General features: G+C 38.9%; 1 protein-coding gene across 1 annotated transcript; it reads right to left on the minus strand.

The window, feature by feature from the left end:
• Positions 1-814: 814 nt before the first annotated feature.
• Positions 815-17,087, minus strand: asic1c (acid-sensing (proton-gated) ion channel 1c; the record flags this gene model as incomplete). Its single annotated transcript, XM_083928756.1, has 11 exons — positions 815-893; positions 1,975-2,027; positions 4,772-4,843; positions 5,825-5,904; positions 6,270-6,361; positions 6,599-6,752; positions 7,193-7,249; positions 7,338-7,488; positions 11,806-11,933; positions 12,481-12,631; positions 16,446-17,087. The coding sequence occupies 11 exons, from the start codon at positions 17,085-17,087 to the stop codon at positions 815-817; spliced, it is 1,659 nt and encodes a 552-aa protein (XP_083784882.1).
• Between the last annotated feature and the right edge of the window lie 2,538 nt (positions 17,088-19,625).

The following is a 19,625-nucleotide window of genomic DNA, read 5'->3' on the forward strand; positions in this document are numbered from 1 at the left end:
GCCTCCACTTTTTTTTTTACCCTTACTATGTAATAAAAAAGTGAATTAAATTAACAAACACATCCAATTCAGTAGTTTCTGCCACGTGGAACAAAAGTAGATACTTGCATATGTACAAATAATCGAGTTCCTTTTTTTTTCTTATCTTTTTTTTTTTAATGATTAAGCACAGTCATCTAATTCATGAGACAATCCAAAGCCTCACAGTAGCAAAAGGCAACATTAAACACCAGTCTAGTGTTTTCATTCTGGTATGAGCAGCTCTTTTATCTAACAATCAGCTCACTGAAGTTGAGCTGATCTGGTGACAGTATAAGGTCACTCTATACAGCATTGGTTAGATGCTGGAGACGTAACACTGTTGAGAAATGGCAATGCTACACACACCAATCCATATGTAATCCTTTTTTTCCCCCCGGGGGATTGATGTACAGCAAAACTAGCACAACAGTACTACATCTCATCACAGGTCACATGTGGACACATTTCTATGATTGTATAACTCTAAAGTGACTGCAAAAGTAAAACAAATCCACAAAATGGAGAAATTAACACTGATGCCTTGAGATGGCAGTTAAACCTGAGTTCTGTTTTGGGGGTGGTCTCTTTTTTTTTCTTTTTTTTTTTACGGATGATAGTACTCTATTTCTATTCAGGCATTGATAAACTCTACTATACGTTTTTGAGTTATACACTCAACCGTTTTCTGTTAAATACATAAATTATTTCACAGTTTGCTGTCACGTCCCCGGATGTGCCGCCCTACCCCCAAGCCCTACTTTATGTTGTCAGCAAGCAAACTCCTCAAAGTTGCCTAGAGTCGGGTGACGAGGTAACATGTTCGGCGTGAATCCGAGACTGTCCGAGTGACTCCGGAGGGTGTCACAGGTGCTCTGCAAAACAGAGGGAGGGGAGGGAGGGCAGACGAATTCAAACGGGTTAAGGGAGGAGCGATGAAGGGAGTGGTGATGATTATGATGATGATGATGATGATGATGTAGGAAATAAATGAGCCACAGGTAAAATGAGAGCGACCAGGACGATGTAGGGACCCAGAGAAACATGTAAAAAAAAAAAAAAAAACATACGTGACGAAGAGAAATTGTGCAGAAACAGAATTATTAAAGAATCAGAAACATGGATAGGATATAAAATGGACAACGACGAGGTAATGAATACAACATATTTGGAAGTTCCAAGATCAGCCACATCGCATGTTTCACAGGTAGTGAAAAGAGAGTTAAAGAAAATCAGGGGAAGGTGGGGAAAGATGAATGAAAGGAGGGAGAAGAGAAAAAAAACAAAATATTTTTAGTCCTGTTTTTTTTTTTCTTTTACACTAGCATTTTCAATTCTTATAGTTACAGAAGTTGAAACATCCACATGTCTGCATTTCCCTGTATGTGTGAGTATAAAACTCCTGATACTATAACTGGCTATTCCAGCAGACAAAGAACCATTTATACTTTGTGCAAACTCACTGCATGCAGACCTGTGATAACATCACAAAGTATGCATCTAGTGATGTTATCCGGCACGAGCTTCAAATGCATTGCCTCTAAATAGACCTCTGTGCGGCAAGGGTACAGATAGATCTTGTGTGGGTTCATCGTTTTGCACAACAATTCAATATATATGTAATATGTTTTCACAGGATCACTGCGCTTTATCCTATTGGGAAAGAAAGCATCATTATTCAGTGGAAGGAGCATGTGTTGCATAGTGCAGAGAGTAAAATTTGTATGCACTTGGAGAATCCAGCCAACTTCCGTAGAGCCGATGCATTCAGAAACACCTGACCTGTCCTGACACGACGGCAGATATTAAAATGCTCACTGCGGTTCACCCCGATTTTTTTTTGTTGACCAAATTATTTGTAGCAAGTGAGGAAATGATGTATGAAATGGTCTCAAGAATGTATGAAAGAGAAGGACAGCGTGGGAGGGAGCATCTATTATCAATGGGGTGTGCTACCTTGGGGCATGATTAGGCGTGACACCAGGGCTGGTTGGGTTCTCTGGAAACTCCTGGAATAGACATGATGAAAAGAAAGATGGGTGAGGGTGACTGAAATGAAAATAAAACACAATGTAAATGCTAATAGTTCAACTTGTGCAGGAATACTGCAAGAGAGTTTCTCCCTCAGTGGTATCATTAAAGTACTGAAGGAAGATGGGCTGTTGCAAGTAAGATTTGTGTTGTGTTTTTAATAAGCGGGGAAAACAAAAGAGGATTACTGTCATCCAGAAGTGTTGACGATCACTAAAGAGAATGACAGTCACACTCAAAATAGAGTCTAATACCTGAATTCATTACTTTACTGTTGGGTTGTTTGGGTGGAGATGTGACAATGGACTAGTTGAAAAAACAGTTATTGAATATGAGAGAAAGGAAGTAAAGAATGGTTTATTGTAAGCATGTGAACATATGGCATGAATGGGGTAGAGTGCAGTAAATATCACACAGGACTCCAGCAAAAGCATGACATTCTGTAAATATCAGCCCACAAAATAAATGCTTCTTCTACTGCCACTTCAAAACCAGAGTGACTTAAATGACCTCCTTTATCAGTGTAATGTTGGCTTAAATGAACATCTCTTCGCTTCTCCAAAAGAGAACAAACGACTTGTTTCAATCTTTTTCTGCCACATGAGCTATCAAACTCAAGTCTGAACCCGAGACAACTGATGCATGCAAGATCACAAACTCACATGCAGAGACAACCTTGTGGCTTTTTCACTGATTTGAAGACAAATAAGGGGGTTCAACTGCTGGAAGTGCAAACGTCTTGGGCTTGCATGTCACAACAAAGAATTAGAGCGTGCATTTCCCAAAATGTTGCCAATAACGGATGCAAACAGGGGATACGATATACTCAGGGACAAAAGAAACTGTCTGCACTTTTTGCTTAAATGCTTTTGCTTAAAACAGCAACAAAAAAGGAAATGTTTAGCATTTGTTGGTGCTCCCACCCCTACAGTGAGCTGCAGAGAGGGATTGGTGGCTTTTAGCCGTTATATGGACTTGAAACACGATAAGTGGTCCCCTTGTGTTAGAAAGAACTGGATTGCAGTAAGTGGTTATTACAGTTTAGACTTTAAAATTAAATTAATTTGCACTGAAGTTATTATTAGAGAAATTTGAAAGTGGTGAATGTGTGAATGTGTTGGCTTATAGTCATAAAATAATAATGAAATTAGAAATAAACTGGCATTAAATCTAACAGTATAAAATGAACAGGACAAGACACAAATGTAAAAACATTTTAAAAATACATAAGAAAAAACAAATATATACTGTTAAAAACACAAACAACCAACAACAAATAAAACAAACATGTATGTGAGATTATCCAGATCCAGATTCAGATTCCCAAACATCTTGGTGAATTTAGATCTGTTTTACCGTTGTATCTGCAGAATATTCCAGACAGAAGACGCTCTATAGAGACCATTTCTCATCTTGTAATTTGTCAGCTAACATGGCACTACCCGGGAACACATGTGACTGTTGCATTCCATACACATAAACAGAGAAATATTTTAGAGATGTTGTTGTGTGTAATCTGAACTATAATATAAAGATATGAAAGAACAAGTGCCGGAACGTCATTGAGCTTGGTAGTAAGAATAACACAAATAACATAACATCAATTTAAATTTGGACTGAATATAATAATCTCGCCTATCTTTTCCTCAGCACAGTGACGATACGACCTGTTTAAGGATTTGATTCAGCAGTATGTGCTGAGAATTTGCTGATTACTGATTACAAAGTTATAAATAATTTCTTAACTTGCTCTCTATAAAGCTTACATAGCAGTCTGCAGGGGAAGTGGAGGTGCCTCTGGACAGCAGTGTGTTAAACCGCTGGGCTCTACAAAATACTGTGATTTAGGGCGGCGCAGATATGCCCCACATTATTCTCGCTTTCACATTGAAGTTATAATGAGTTTCATTGCCTTGAAGTCTTTGAAAATGAGTTGGTCATAAAATGTTAATAAAATCTCCAGCTCTCTTAATCTTGTTCTGTTTTCAGCTCAGTCTTCTACATGTATCCGGTGAGAATTTCCTCTGATTATACTGGCAGACATGAAGCAGTAAAACCAGAGTACAATAATAGCATCTCCCGCTCTAAGTGAACTGTTATTACATGATTGAGGCTGACACTGAGAAGTTACCGTAGTTTGCGTAAATACTGACATCAGCGCGTAAATGTGTGGGAACAACTACGGTAAAAGGCCTATAACGTTAATTATTGTAAGAGCAGTTTACGAGTCTGTCAATCCAGAGCAGGCCAGACAATTCACTTCGACTTGTAGTTTAAGGGAACTCAAGTAGCAAAACACTTGACAAGAAAACCTTGGAATAAGAGGCTTACAAAGTATGTTTGCTCCTTGTAAATACGCATCTGTATTCCATCTGCAAAAATACATAATTTTGACTGCTTCTCTGTAACATTCACCATGTAAATAAACTACCACGCGAGCATAATACAATGATTATGCATTCATACTGTGCAATAAAAACAATGTTCATATATTATTAATGATTATGTTTTCAAGAGCAATACATCTTTTCTGTGTGGGAAATTGAAACTAATGATGACACACTGTTGTGTGGCTTAGTTTTCTCTCTGCGGCTGTTCATTAAAAGCATTTCCAGGGTTAGCAGACATTTTTTTGTTGCCACTATTGTTCCTGAGGCTCATTCAATACATCACATTTTCATCGTTTCATCCAACCAAATGCATTCTGAGAGACTAAAATTACCAGATTGTCGCTCTGACAACGTTGTGGTCTTTTCTTGCGTATGAAGTAGCCCAAAACCTTATCCTTAAACACCTAAATGCAAAAACAAAATCAGATGAAAATTATTCACAGATGGAATACAATCATAGCCAGTGACATTTAGTGTTAGCGACAGCTGTAAAAATATATATTCAGTTTGCATTTTTTTGAGAAATTTCACATATTTGCTGTCTTGAGATGACTGATATCACTTTAATGTCTGTACAGTAAACATGAAGCAGCAGCCAGTTAGCTCATTTAAGCTCAAGAATGAACACGTTTTAGCTTTTTCATTTAATGTGTATAAAAGATGAAGTGCAAGAACTGCAACTTGTGGTTTTTGGACTATCTCTTGGTGGGAACAATCTGGTCCATAAGTCTGATGTAACACCCTTTCAAAATACTATTTCCTGCTCCAAACGCTCTAACAAACAAACAACAATGGCTGAACCTGTAAACCTTTTATGATCACTTCTTTCTTCAGAGAGACATCTTTTCATCAATAGGAAAGCGGTAAAATGACCATTACATTGTTTTTTAAAAACTCAGATCTGTTTAAACAACAGGGAACACAACACTGCGGCATTGTAGAAATATGAGGTTTGGACCAGGAAATAGTACTTTGAAAGCCAAAATTTGACATGACTGTTTTTGTATGCATTAAATTAACAAAACAAAGTGTTAATTATTGAGCTTTAGAGATGCTCGTAGGTAGTTGTGTTACCTTTGGATAGAACCAGGATAGCTAGTTTCCCATTTCCAATCGTTATGCTAAACCTTGCTAACTGGTTGTTGGCTGCAGATTCATATTCACAGACTAAAACCTCTGAATAAGCTTATTTCACAAAATGCCAAACTATTCCACTAACATTAAACACAGTACAAATATATTACATTACTTATTTTACATGCGTTCAAAATAAAAATCAATTAGCTGTAAAGTGTAACACTTAACTATTTGCCTTTGTAGACAGCAGGACAAGAATAAATTGAATTTCATGTTTACATTTACATTAGTGTAAACCATCGTTTTACCTCATATAGGTAGTCAAATATTTCCAGTATTGTTAAGACACTGGCTCCGATAAACAGCCCCATCTGACCTCCAATGTCACCTAGAAGAAGATAGATTGACAGATATGGGGAAGTACAGTAATTGAACAATGGTGTATGAAAGCATTACCCATACTGGCACTTCTAATTCAGTATCTCTCAGTGAATTCTGAGGAAAAAAATTATCAAAAGTGTCCATCCAGCCCAGAGTCCTCATCAGAACCAACTCGGTCGTCCTTGCAAGAGCATCAGATAATGAAAACGTGCTCAGCCTAATTCACAAGTTCAAAGAGGAAGTCTCAAAGCACCAGGCGCGAACACACGGTGTGGAATCTGGGCAGGGACCCGCTGAGAGTGCCGATATGGAGGTCAACCACATTTTTTCTGTCACAGTGAACCTATATTAAACTGAGAAGAAGAATCTTACCAAGCAGCCCTGCAATTTCATAGGCCTTCTTCTGCTCAATCTTCTCATAATTCAGGGCTTCAAAGAAGATGTCCATGACCAATATATTTTCTCTGGAGAGAGGACAGAAAGAGCACGCCCTATAGAGTTTATCTCTGGTGATATTACATTGCACCAATTGGTAGCTCTCACATTTCCTGCATAACTATCTGACTCACTCATTATTGTTACATTGAAGGTGAACGATGGAGACCCAGGTCATGCTACGCCACAGTACATACATCCATCAACAGAAAAAACGAAAAGAGTCTGAGATCTGAATAAACGGACTGCTACCACATAATACTTACCCGATATATTGCTCAGTTTTGTTGAATTTCTTAGCCAGATATTTAGCAGATGCCTTACTGGGGATCTTAACCATGGACAGCTCCTTGCCATAGCGAGTCATGTTGCAGGGTGTCTGACAGACACAGTAATCGTTGTCTTTCTCTACCAAAAAGTCTGTGGATGATCAAAGTCATTTAAAAATATTGTGATCACTGCGAGGACTCAAACAAACCTGCATACAGAGGCTCTCTAAAAATATCTCTGCACACAAATGAAGAAACTAAATACGCTGCCATCGTTCACTTTCCATGAAAGCAAATAATGACTAAAGCTATAATACAGAGGGAGACAAAAAAAAAAGAAGCTCTGTGAGATTTATTTGACATCAGCCAAGCTTAGACACATCACAAATCTCCCTAATGGAATTTTTAAACAATAATTTTACTTTATTATTTTTTGGTTCAGCACTGTCTGAGATTAAAGTAATTTCGAGTTTAAGCTACAGAGGTTTTATATAAAGGCTTGGATAGCCTCTTGGCACAGCTGCTGAACACTCGGTTGAATGCAGACATTAATGCAAATCTATAACACTTATATTTTGTGTGTGGGCTCACCTAAAGCTGGGTCAGCACAGTCTTTGTACTGCTCGGGTGTGCAAACTGTGGAGGTCCCTGTTTGAAATAACATTAAAGGTGAGAATAATTACACGTATAATACTTGCAACATGTTTTAATTGGTCACATCTTTCTGAAATCCTACCAGGCATGTGAACCATCCTGCAGTTGCAGTTCTCCAGCAGGTACCGGGTTTCACAGTCAATGCGGCAGGCGGTGATGCTGTACGTGGAGAAGTATTCAGAGTCTATGGGAGTAGACTTGCAATCTCCCCAAGGCGGAGGAAGGTACTGAAGCTGAAAGAGCAAATGGCACATGTTTTCCCTCAGTACATCAGCACACAGGATTACAATGAATAACATAAAAGCCCAGTACGGCAGAAGTAAAAAGGTGGAACGACAGGCTGACAAAAACCCAACACAAATGTCTCAAACAGAAAATAAATAAATAATAATAATACAGAAGCATTAAATGAAAATATGCACCGAGACAATATTGGCACAAAATGTCCGCTCAGGACAACAGTATTTGCTCATGTATAGCAGCAAGCAGACATCATGCAGAACATTACTGATGCAGGTCTAGTCCCCGGTAGGAAGCAGAATACCATGGGAATAGAGACAGGCTTAATAGAAATCTGTAAAATATGTAGATTTAGACAGGACACCACAATCAATGGACAAATTTTACAACCCCGAGACACAATTCAGAACAATAAACAGTTTTCGAATGAACAAAAAAATGAATTGTACTGAATTAAACATATATTATACAGTGTTACATCCTATTTTATAGTGGATATTTGATGAATTCCCAATAAATAAACTACTCTCCAGAAGCTTATAAAAGTGGTTTTCATTGTTGAAGTTAACTATTAACTATTACTACTATTGTTAACTATTTAGATTTTCTAATCGAAGCCTATTAGAGTTTATTATGGAACTTGGACCGCAAAACCTTGCAAATTAAACAATGAAATTAGGTCTGCAGTCTCATAAGAGGTAAAAACTCTCAGCTAATTGAAAGGTGAAGAGCAGGTCATTACATTTATAAGTAACTCTGGGAATTTTAAATTAATCCACTAATGAGGAATACGTAATGCCTGAATTTTAAGGTTTTGGTTCAGAAACATTAAACCCATGGTGCTCGTCTTATAACTGCAGTGATGCGCCCTGTGTGTGTGTGTGTGTGTGTGTGTGTGTGTGTGTCATCTGTTTAGAGCTCACTTCAACATTTTAAAGGGACTTCTCTTTTGGTGTGCCAACATGTAACCTCCAGAAAGATTTTCCGTGCGCTTTAAAAGTCTTGTTTACAGCAATTAATGGGAATGAATGCCTAGTACTCATTTTCACGACAAAAAACAACCAATCATTTATGAAGGCTACCGATCCTTGCTTGGGCATTGGCGCATATCGCTACTAATTGCAGTGGGAGCTAGCCAGCAATCAATTCTAAAGGCCTTTTTCCTGACAAATTTCACAGAGAATTGATGCTGCTATTGTCACATTATGGTTCACTGTAACTCCCAATCATCTCCATCAGCTCTAAGCAGGTTAAGTCTGACAATCTAACGGTCATTTTAGTCAATAGAAATGACAGAGATAGAGTGCAATTCGCTGAAGGAGTGGACTTAAACTGGCAAACATTATTTAACCTTTATTGAACTCCATTTGTAACCCACAGACTCTCATAGCTAGAGTTAAAAAGAAAAAGAGTATTCATGGGTAATAAAACCTAATGAATCACATCGTCTGGTTCCTCCAGATGACATTGAGTAGAGCTCCAGTGGAAGGCAAAAAAAAAAAATGTTAACAGAACTGTACATGATGATGATGATGATGATGATGATGAAAGGGTAAAGCCAAACAACAGCTTTGATGAAGATACAGACTTGCATGAATGGATTAAAGCTGGAGTGTAACCTGTTAGCTACTCTTTACTGACATCTATTAAAACAGAGAAGACGATGACGACAAGGGCAGACTGCAGATGTTGTTGGATGTCGTTGCTTCGGCCACACAGAGGGGGGAAAGATGGATCCATTCCTCGGGTGGTGGGGTGGGGAGGGGGTGGTCTATTTGTGACATGCAGCAAGCCCAAACAGTCAGATACGCTACCCTCTGCTCTTGGCTGGAAACGAACGTTTGGAAGCCGGGGGCGACCCCGAAGCCCAGCTCATGGAGGAAAGGAGGCTCTGACTGAGTGTGAAGCTGTACCTTTATGCCGGCCTCATAGGACGTCTCATCTAGGGCGAGGGGGTGAGGGAACACAGCCCATATCATTATCAGAATCATAAAGGAGCAACAGCAAGGCGAGGGAAAAGAAAGCGGTCCACCCATCAGACAGAAAGACAACCTGGTGTCAGTATAACAACAAAAGAGCCACAACTCCCGGCGGTGCCTGAAAACTGGGCCGCACTGGTGTGGCAGTGGGTTGTCATTCAGCCATTCCCATCTCATATCCACTCGAGATTGAGTGACGACCCAGGTCCGCTTCAACCATTACATAATTCCACACAAATTTCATGGTATTCATGTCTCTCCAAGCTCACAACTCATAGCTTCCTTTTAAAAATCCAATTCCTCTGAGAAAAATTTCACAAATGAATTTTTTAAGTCTTAAGTGCTTCACCCAGCTGTCTATTATTACACTGTGAGCGGTGTCACTGTACCCGCCGGAGACTGACTGAAATGAACGCTGGCCAGACTTTAATGACAGTCAAATTAATTCAGCCCATCTTTTAGGTCGTAAACACGTCTTTGGGCTGTCACCAGTGTGGGCGCTAAATGATTATAAATGACAAGCCATACACTGTTGCTTTCAGGGGGAATCTTTTGTGACGGCGATTAATAGATCAGATTCACTTGGAGAGGGCTGAATGATGATATAGTCGGAGCTTTTTATGAAAGAGCGAGAAAGAAGGATTACATGTTTCAAAACTGCTTCCCCAAAAATAGAGTTTATTCATGTTTGTGGTGTCCAAGTGTCTGTTCTTAGAAGCCCAAACTCTGCCTCAATCATCCCATGTTATTCTGCTATAACAGTAGTGGAAGGTTTTATTTGATCATTTATCACATGCTCATGAACTGACCAAGACCATTAACTTTAGGAGCAAAATCATTTAAATTAGGCTCGATTAATCTCTGAAGTAATGAATAAGATCTACCGCTGGAGTATCCTTTACTTCGAGACTTCACAAGGAGTGATTGTGTTGTGGAAATTTTAATGAGCCTGTGGCACAATACAAAAACACACTTGGTCTCGAAGGTAATCATTGCAGAAAATGCTTTGTGGCACTGGCGCCATTTTCTTGTGACTAACAATGAGGGTGTTTTGTTTGTCGGAGGATATCTCCCTATTCTGTCACCGTTTCTCTCTGAAAATCAAAAGACTGTTGTTTGGCTTGTGTGCTATTCAGTCGTAGACAAAAGAGGCAAAATTTGATTGTGTTGTCTTGGCAACATCATCAACTGTTGTACAGTTTCATAACTGGACATCCATGTGGGCTCAGTGTTATGACCTTGCACACAGGCAATCAGTCAATCAATTTGGACTTCACTATTGTCATTACATTTTGTCCCTCAATGACGGTAGTGAAAGGATAGTGAACCAATTTTCTACCAAACCTGCCACAGCCCTTTTTGTTTCCCTTGATACTGTGTACTAATACCCTTATTTTACTGTGTCCTGAAATCATATTACATTTTAAAATATGTCTTCAAAATAGCTACGGGTAATCTTTCTCATCCAGTGACGCATACTTTGAGTGTTTGTGGAATTAAGAAATAAACTAATACGATGGTACTAATACGATACCAAGCTTCTTTTTTATGGTTCTATTTAACATAAAAACACAATAATTTGATTATTTTCCCCTCAAGATACAGCATGTCTTTTAGAGGTCAGTTATTTATAGTGAGTCTTTAAAGCAGCCTGCATTTAGCTAAATGCTGTTTTAGCAATACTTTTAGTGAGAAAAATCATCCATAATAATTAAAGAATTCCTTTCAGGGAGTTAAATATAAGAAATTGTTAATTATCTCTTCAAACACTTTACATTTAGGTGTATTATTTATTACTCTGAGTTAATGTTTTAATCATTAAAGCCTGCTGATCATGTCTGTGTGAATTTTGAGTGTTTTTTCTCTGCCTTCTCTTTGATTGTGTCACTAGTGACCATTTTCACAGCATTCAAATAAGCTGTATTCATATTTTCTTGCCATGATAAAAGTAGTTAAGACTCAATACGAAAAGTAAAGCAAACACCATGAGCCGCCAGATATCTTTGTATAGTCTGAGGTTCTTTTGGCTCAGATAAGCACAGTATGCTTATATGCTTACATCCAGTCATTACTTGGCCCTGCTATATCAATATTCCTTGGCTGCTGTACTGTAATCCCTTAGTTTCATGTACCCAGAAACGTTGGGTGTTTGGATAACACCTTTACTGCACATTTGCCATTCAGCGTGAATCAAAGATCTGATTTTGCTCCAGGCTCTGTGACACAGAGGTAATGGGCACTGGCTGGTGAGGATTTTGGGAACAAACACAGAATGAAGCGGAGCAAAAAAAAAGGTTGACGTTGGAGGGGAGGAGGCTGAACATTAGGTACCAGTTGCTGTTGACATGACACAAAAGTTTGAAAACCAGGGGCCACACCAAATCCCAGTTGGTCAATGAAGGGCGGCTCGTCCTGGCTGTGGATCTGAACCTTGATGCCTGCTTCGTAGGAGGTCTCATCTGTGGATACAGCACGCCAGAAAATGTAACAAGTGTGGTCGCCCATGGAAACCCGCTTTTTTGGCTCTGGCACTGATGCTAAGTGCTTCTAAAGCCCATGCTGAAAGCTGATAGCAGAGAGAAACTAATATTCTAGTGTGGTGGATCAGTATTTAACAGATTTACAACCAAAGATTTATTACATGCTGTATAGTTTATGAATGTTTGATACCGCGGGTGTTGTTGTCTGCCATAAATTGAGGACAATATGTCAATGAAAACAATTTATTAGACCTGATGTCAGTTTGTAGACCTGGAAACACATTAAGATGATGTGCTATTAAATATGCTATTTGTGTAGTGCAAATTCCGCAGACATTTAGCAGTAAGGTAAATGACAAAAACCGGGAGCATCTTGGAATTTTGTTATCCATAAGAAGCGAAACATCCACATGTTAAAGAAATGACAAGGAACAAGAAGAGTAGGTGAAGGGGTTTCCAGGGTACCCCAACAAAATCGAGGGATTTTCATAAATAATGTTCCAATGAAAGAAGAAGCTGCACTGACCTGTCTCGCCCCAAACAGGCAGGTATTCATCCTGCTGAATATCCAACATAATCTCCAAGCCGTTCCCCGTGCCACCTTTTAATGTGGTCAACAAAGGATTGCCGTCCAATCCAGAGTTGAATGTGTAGCATTTTCCGTAGCGTGTGTAAATCTGAAAAGAAAGGAGCACAGAAAAGGCAGGAGCGTAAATTAAAAAGTCAAACCCCTTCCACTGTGCACCTGTGCGAGATGTATTACATGTCAACCTGTAATTGTGCGGAACAGCTAATCATTGCAAAGGCTTTGTGATTATCAGAAAAAGCAGTAGCCACTTTAAACAGGCACCTGGCTCTGATTTGAGGAATTAATTGACTTTCCTTAGCAGCAGCCAGCTATCAATCTTTACCCAATTTCACTCCAAATTTCCCTCGAGTAACTTAGAGCGAATGTACTTTTTTGCCGTCATTAAATGAGAAACATCTGCGTTGGAGGGTCTCTGGACGCACAAACACACTTCAGCTCTGGTTTCTGAACGATTCCCTCAAACTTCTTGCGAGACCCAACCTGTGCCAGTATGTTTGCTTACACCAAATATCTTTCTGATTTAATTCATTCAGTTTGCTTGAGTTATTTATTTTCAGCTTTTGCTTCAGCACTGCCGTTCCCCCCCCCCCCAGTTTATGGATTTTCCCTGTGATTGGAAAATTCTCCATCTTTTGCCAAGAATACATTTGTATCATGATTAGAAATATTTCTATTTTTTAACTAAACTCTATAGTTAAGCTTAACATTTTGAATACAGCTTGAGGCATTCATTCAATTCAAAATAATCAGACTGTATACTTGATTGGTTATGCAACACTATTAAACACATTATATTAAGGTCCATAAGCATCAGTTAATAGGTAATAAGGGCCTTATAAGTGCACACACCCTACCAGGTGAGCTACCAGGGCACCCCATGCATTAAGTTAACTATAGTGACAGCTCCCCCACCTAGAATGAGCACTAGTCTTGGTCTGGGTTGATACAATGGCAATAAAAAGTTACACAGAAAACAATTACATATTTAAATGGGGTGAGTGTTGATAAGGAGACGGAAAACCATACATTTATAAAAAAAATATGGAAAGCTAATAAAGATTCTCAGAAAATATTTAAATTTTAAAAACAAAATATCTAGTAGTCACTATTAAATATTTACTGTTACAGAACGGTTGTAGATTAATACCACTGAATTTATAGCACTGAAATGTTTTACTTTGACAAACATGTATGAATTTTAATGAAAATTAATTTACATTTCTATTACATCATTTAAATTTTTGCAATTTCAAAAACTTGATTTTTGAATAATTTTCTAGGTTTTACGAAGAAAATTCAAGGGCTCAATTAGGAGACAAAGACACAAAGAGAAAAAGCACTGAAGTTGTTTAAATTCATGCTTAGAAGAGCTGTACTTAAAATACTGAAAAGTGGACTGGGATTGCCTCTGTATGTCTCTCACCCCAATACGTCAAATACCCCCGTTTCATGCCCTAACATGCACATGGGGCTGGACTGTTTATCATGACAAACAACAGAGAAACACACACAGAGGAGCGTGACGTCATTCTCTTCTCAGGGCACCTTTAAATAGAACATATTTGTTTGCTGCTATATTAATGTTAATGAGTACAGTGCCTTTAATTAAGCCAACAAAAAACAGGTTGCTCAAATTGCATTGGCAGATTTCAGACACCAAATTTTAAAATCAACTTCTGGAAATTTTAATTCAAACGGTTTTCAAAGTAAATTATTTCAGTGCAGTTTTATTTCAACATTATTTTTTAATAGTTCATTTTCAGAATCAGTATTCAGTTACAATGATTACAACCTTTTTTCTACATCCAGACATACTTCCTACATTAATGATCATGGTTGTCCATACATCCTTACCTGACCTATAAAAATGCACCATGCATGTAGCACCTTGACAAGAAACTGTGACTGCTGGCATAATTTTTTTTCTTGACTTTTCAGTCTGTAATGTGACTACCGGTTGAGTAACCTGATCACAGCTGTTCAAATATGGTAATAAAAAGATTCTGAAAAGTGAAAAAGTGTTGGATTACTGTGCACATTCGGAGAGGGTTCAATTTGCAAGTTTAGATGGGATGAATTTGACAAGATAAATTGGATTTGGGCTCGTTTAAATATAACAGAAAAGAGGGGGTGCCAGCGTATCTGTCTCACTGACTGGAGTGATGCAGAAATGTCAAGTTCTGCCAGTTCTGAATCCATTACTTGATTAAGTTTTAATATCCCCGTCTCATCTTCAAATCAAGTGTGAAAGAGGATTTTTTACTTTACAGGAATAGTTCCACATTTTGGAAATTCAATAAATGGTATTAATAATTGGCCATATATGTAGCACCCTGACATGAAATTGGGAAGGAAAGATATGTCTTCTAATGATTATTTTTCACTACCGAGTGTTGTAAGGTGGGCTACTGCAAAAACTCAACCAGCAAAGCTGATCTCAAGAGATCAAAGTCAGTGTTGCATGTCCAGACACAGACAGATAAGACAGCTCTTTGGTCCTTTGCCCCTGCTGGCTGTATAATGAGGTCTGCAAAGTGACTAGAGGCCTGATTTTTAAAGATTCAGATTCAAGTTGAGATGAAAAGCTAATGTCATTCGGTCACACCACAGGCGCACGACATAGCTAAAATAATTAGGGCCCCGATCTAAAGTAGTTCAACTGGTTTGTGTAAAACAGGGAAGCCCCAATGAAAAGCTGACCTACTGCAGTGTACAAGACTAAAAGTTGAAGTAGTCACAGTTACATGTTTGATTTTTATAAATCAGTATTAGGGAACTGAACGATTTAAAATAAAGATATAATTGTGATTATTGTGACTGATATTGCAATTGGGATATGAGACAGAATTCTAGTTGTCATCATTATTCTCATTTTCATTGAAAGGCATCCGTGATATGTACCAAATATGTTCTCTTAAGTCTATAGAATATAATGTGTAGGCCAGAACATCTCTACAGCATGGCAATATTTAATTTAAAATGGTATTTTGACACACATTTAGCCTTTAATAAACATTGCACCTCCTGCTATTTGAAAATTGCAGTAGGCCATATTGAGGTTTGAATGACATTCCAATTATGTTCGGCCCCACTCTGTTTTTATAGATGTTCATACCTACAAAGGCCAGTGGTTAAATGTGACGCCGACGACAGGTTAGTGTCTTAAGTCTACGAATGTGTTCTCAGATTTAAATTATTCTTAGTACTGCAGAAATAAATGAGTCAAACTGCATGCATACTTACTACACTTTTCAATTGCTGCGTTAAAAGCTTTTGGTTGAAATATTATATCATTCTGAATAGAGCGTCTATGATTTAAAAACATCATCCACTCCCTCAATGCAGCATTCAGTGCTTACTCCAAAATGAATGGGTGTAATAGACATACATCTGGTGTTTTAAATCGGAAACTCAGCTGCATTTTTAAAAACAAAACCATATACTTCTCACGCTCTGCAGATGTTCAATTAGGGAAGCTAAAATATGTATTCCAAGTGATTTACGATGTCTGAATTATATATGCTCTAATATTTCTTCCTTAATATCGTTGTCACAGGTTATAAAGCAAAATGGATAGTGGATATTCAAGAACTCGCAAAGGTGAATATAACCAAATGACAAGCTGCAAACACTGTAGACACTGAAGTCTGTGATGATGACATTTTCCACCACAACATAAAAATAACATTGTATCTGTTTCCTTGAGTGACTTTTTGAAGACAGGAAGTTTAATAAGAGAAAAGCTTTTATGTCTAAGAGGCAAAAACAGGTTTGTTTGCAGCTTTGAAACTTCAACACCTTTAAAACACCCCGAGAGAATGCTTCACATGAATTATTAATAAACCTTGTAAACGAGATTCATACCCACACCTGACAAACACCATCTTTCTTTCCATACATACAGTGCTGAAGTTTTTGTAGGTGCAGGTTTCCCCTCGGAACCTGCACTCCAGCAGCATGTCCTCCAACTGGTGGCCGAGGCGCCCCATCATCTCGGTGGTGTTGATGCTGTAATCAGGGGGCGGGTTGTAGCTGTCGAAGTCCAGCAGGCTCAGGAGACCCTGCTTGTGGCTGTCTTTAAGGATAGACATGCTCCTCTCCATCACTGTGTGATTAGGGTACATGAGGTCCATCCAGTAGCCGCTGTGATACAGGTCATGCTTGGTCAGAGAGGACACGCGGAACACATTTTTATTGCAAAAAGTAACAGCTGGGAAGGACATGTTGTGAGCCCACACCATGTAAATCTTTGTGATAGCGGGGTAAGACATTAGATAGACGATTCGATTCGAGGACCAGGTGCACAGGAGACTGAAACAAACAAAGAAGGCCATGATCCAGATAACTCGCTGCGGTTTCGACTTGTCTGGAGAGAAGACAAACTTCAAACCGTGGATCTTGGTCCTCATTACGAAATCTAACGTGATCTCCTTCCACGTTGGTTTAAGCGAGCTGGACTCAGTGTTTTGGAGACGGGTCTCTTGGGAATCATGGTCTTTGCGTGGTCCCAGGGCGACTGCTTCGGATGTGGGTGCTTTAACCATAATTGCTTGTGTCAAGGCAGGTGCTTCATTACCAGATGACGTTTCTTAGTAGCCTGTCCTAGACATCTCCAATTTACACACAGTGGCTTTCTCCACAAACATCTCCAGATTTATGTATCGCAAATTCCAGGTAGCGGCGACTGGAGTCCTTATGTGCAGCTGTCCCACTGTTCAGGCTGGAAAATTCTTTGCCGTGAAGCTATAAACAAAAGCACTGAGCTCCTTGGGGGAGGTAAAATTGATTTACATAATGATTTCCTTTATGAGAAAAACAGCTGAATCTCTCGATTAACAAAAACCATCAAGCGTAACCATCACCAGTCCTTCATCAATAGATAAATGGACGTGATAATTGCAGATGTAAGCGACGGCTTCACTCCCAGAGGTAATCACTTTGAAAATCCGGAGAGGCTTACCCCTGTTGCTCTGATCTTTCACTCCTCCATCTCCCTCTCCAGTGCCAGACAATACTTGCAGATTTCGGTGGTTTCTCTCTTTTGTGCAGTAGCTGCCCAAAACCCAACTCCTCCTTTTTTTTTTCTCCACAGATTGAAGAGATGCTTTTTAGACTGTTGACTTGCAGCCTGCAGGAATGAGTATAAAGCTTGTTGCCCCCCTACACACTCTCTCTACAGTCGAATGGAGAATGAGGTGGAGCCAGTGGATGAAATTGTTTTCCTCCAGTGATGAAGTAGACCTCCAATGGTATAGAGAGGCGGGGGGAGGTATCAATCAAAGCATAAATAATTGCGATAAAGAAACTCTGCAATGGGAAAAATTGATGAAGTCTGAAATTTTTCAATATTGGAGAATCTGCAGCTTGCTTCGTGGATCGATATATCTATATAATTGATGACTGAGAGATGCCAGCTTGGAGAAAAATAAGGCAAAATCCCCTTTAAAATGTGTTGGAAATGTCCAACATGGCACAATTCTTTGTCCGCCTTTTTGCCCGTTTCAAATGTAATTTCACAAATGCAGTGTAATGAGGGCTGATGTCCTGCTGCATGCAGTTGTGGCTCTGGCTGTGCTCTGTTGATGTGAGACTATCAGAGGATTCTGTTGGGACAAGGCTCAGCTTCTCACAGAGACTTCTTTTTTTATTATGTTAGCTGGGATCTTTTCAGTCTGGGATGTGAATACCGGTTGAGTAACCTGATCACAGCTGTTCAAATAGAGTAATAAAAAGATTCTGAAATGTGAAAAAGAGTTGGATTACTGTGCACATTCGGAGAGGGTTCAATTTGCAAGTTTAGATGGGGTGAATTTGACTAGATAAATTGGATTTGGGCTCGTTTAAATATAACAGAAAAGAGGGGGTCCCAGGGTATCTGTCTCACTGACTGGAGTGATGCAGAAATGTAAAGATGTGCCAGAACTCATCTGCCAGTTCTGAATCCATTACTTGATTATTTTTTAATATCCCCGTCTCATCTTCAAATCAAGCAAGTGCGAATAGATATTTTTTACTTACAGGAATAGTTCGACATTTTGGAAATTCAATAAATGGTATTAATAATTGGCCATATATGTGGCACCTTGACAAGAAATTGGGAAGGAAAGATATTTCTTCTAATGATTATTTTTCACTACCCAGTGTGGTAAGGTGGGCTACTGCAAAAAACTCAACCAGCAAAGCTGATCTCAAGAGATCAAAGTCAGTGTTGCATGTCCAGACACAGACAGCTAAGACAGCTCTTTGGTCCTTTGCCCCTGCTGGCTGTATAATGAGGGCTGCAAAGTGACTAGAGGCCTGATTTTTAAAGATTCAGATTTAAGTTAAGATAAAAAGGGAGCGACGTTTGGTCACACCACAGGCACACAACATAAATTAAATCATAATTAGGGCCCCGGTCTGATTTTAAAGATTGCGTTGGACCGGCACTAGTTTGTATAAAACTGGGGAAGAAAAATTATGAAAAATGATTCTGAAAAGTTATGAATCACTCTGTTGACTTGGAGGAGGGGGTGCCAGTTGCAAGTTTAGTTGGGATGAATTTTACTTAATAAACTGGGTTCGACCTAGTTTAAATATAATATTTAAATATACAAAATAATGTAAATGACTCATGAGCATCTCATTGACTGAAATGATGCAGAAATGTCAAGACATGCCAGAATTAGTGATAGACCGATAACCCGGTCAGCCTAGTTTTTAGATAATCAATATAGGCTAATGCCTGCACTCACAAGGTTTCACAAAAAAGCTGCAGACACATCCCAAGAAACTACTATCATCCCCAGCACTCACTTCTACTCCCAACAAGTAAAGCATTTGGTTGTGGGACGGTAAGAAAGTGTAACTGTAAGGCCTTTTAGGGATCTACCTGACAATGGAATGTTCTGAGAATGCAGTTTTTCATCTGCGTTTTTAAAACTATGCTGCAAGTTGTAGCCTAAAACTAAATGGGGACGAGGCAAACAATAACAGTGTTGTGTTGTGTTGAAATAGCCCCGTCTCATCATCAAACACTTAGTTATGTGAAACGATATGTTTAACTTTACAGTAGGGTTGTCAAAAAAAATACAAGAAATGAA

The sequence above is a fragment of the Echiichthys vipera genome (genome assembly GCF_963691815.1).
Source record: "Echiichthys vipera genome assembly, chromosome: 15".
Taxonomy (NCBI): Eukaryota; Metazoa; Chordata; class Actinopteri; order Perciformes; family Trachinidae; genus Echiichthys; species Echiichthys vipera.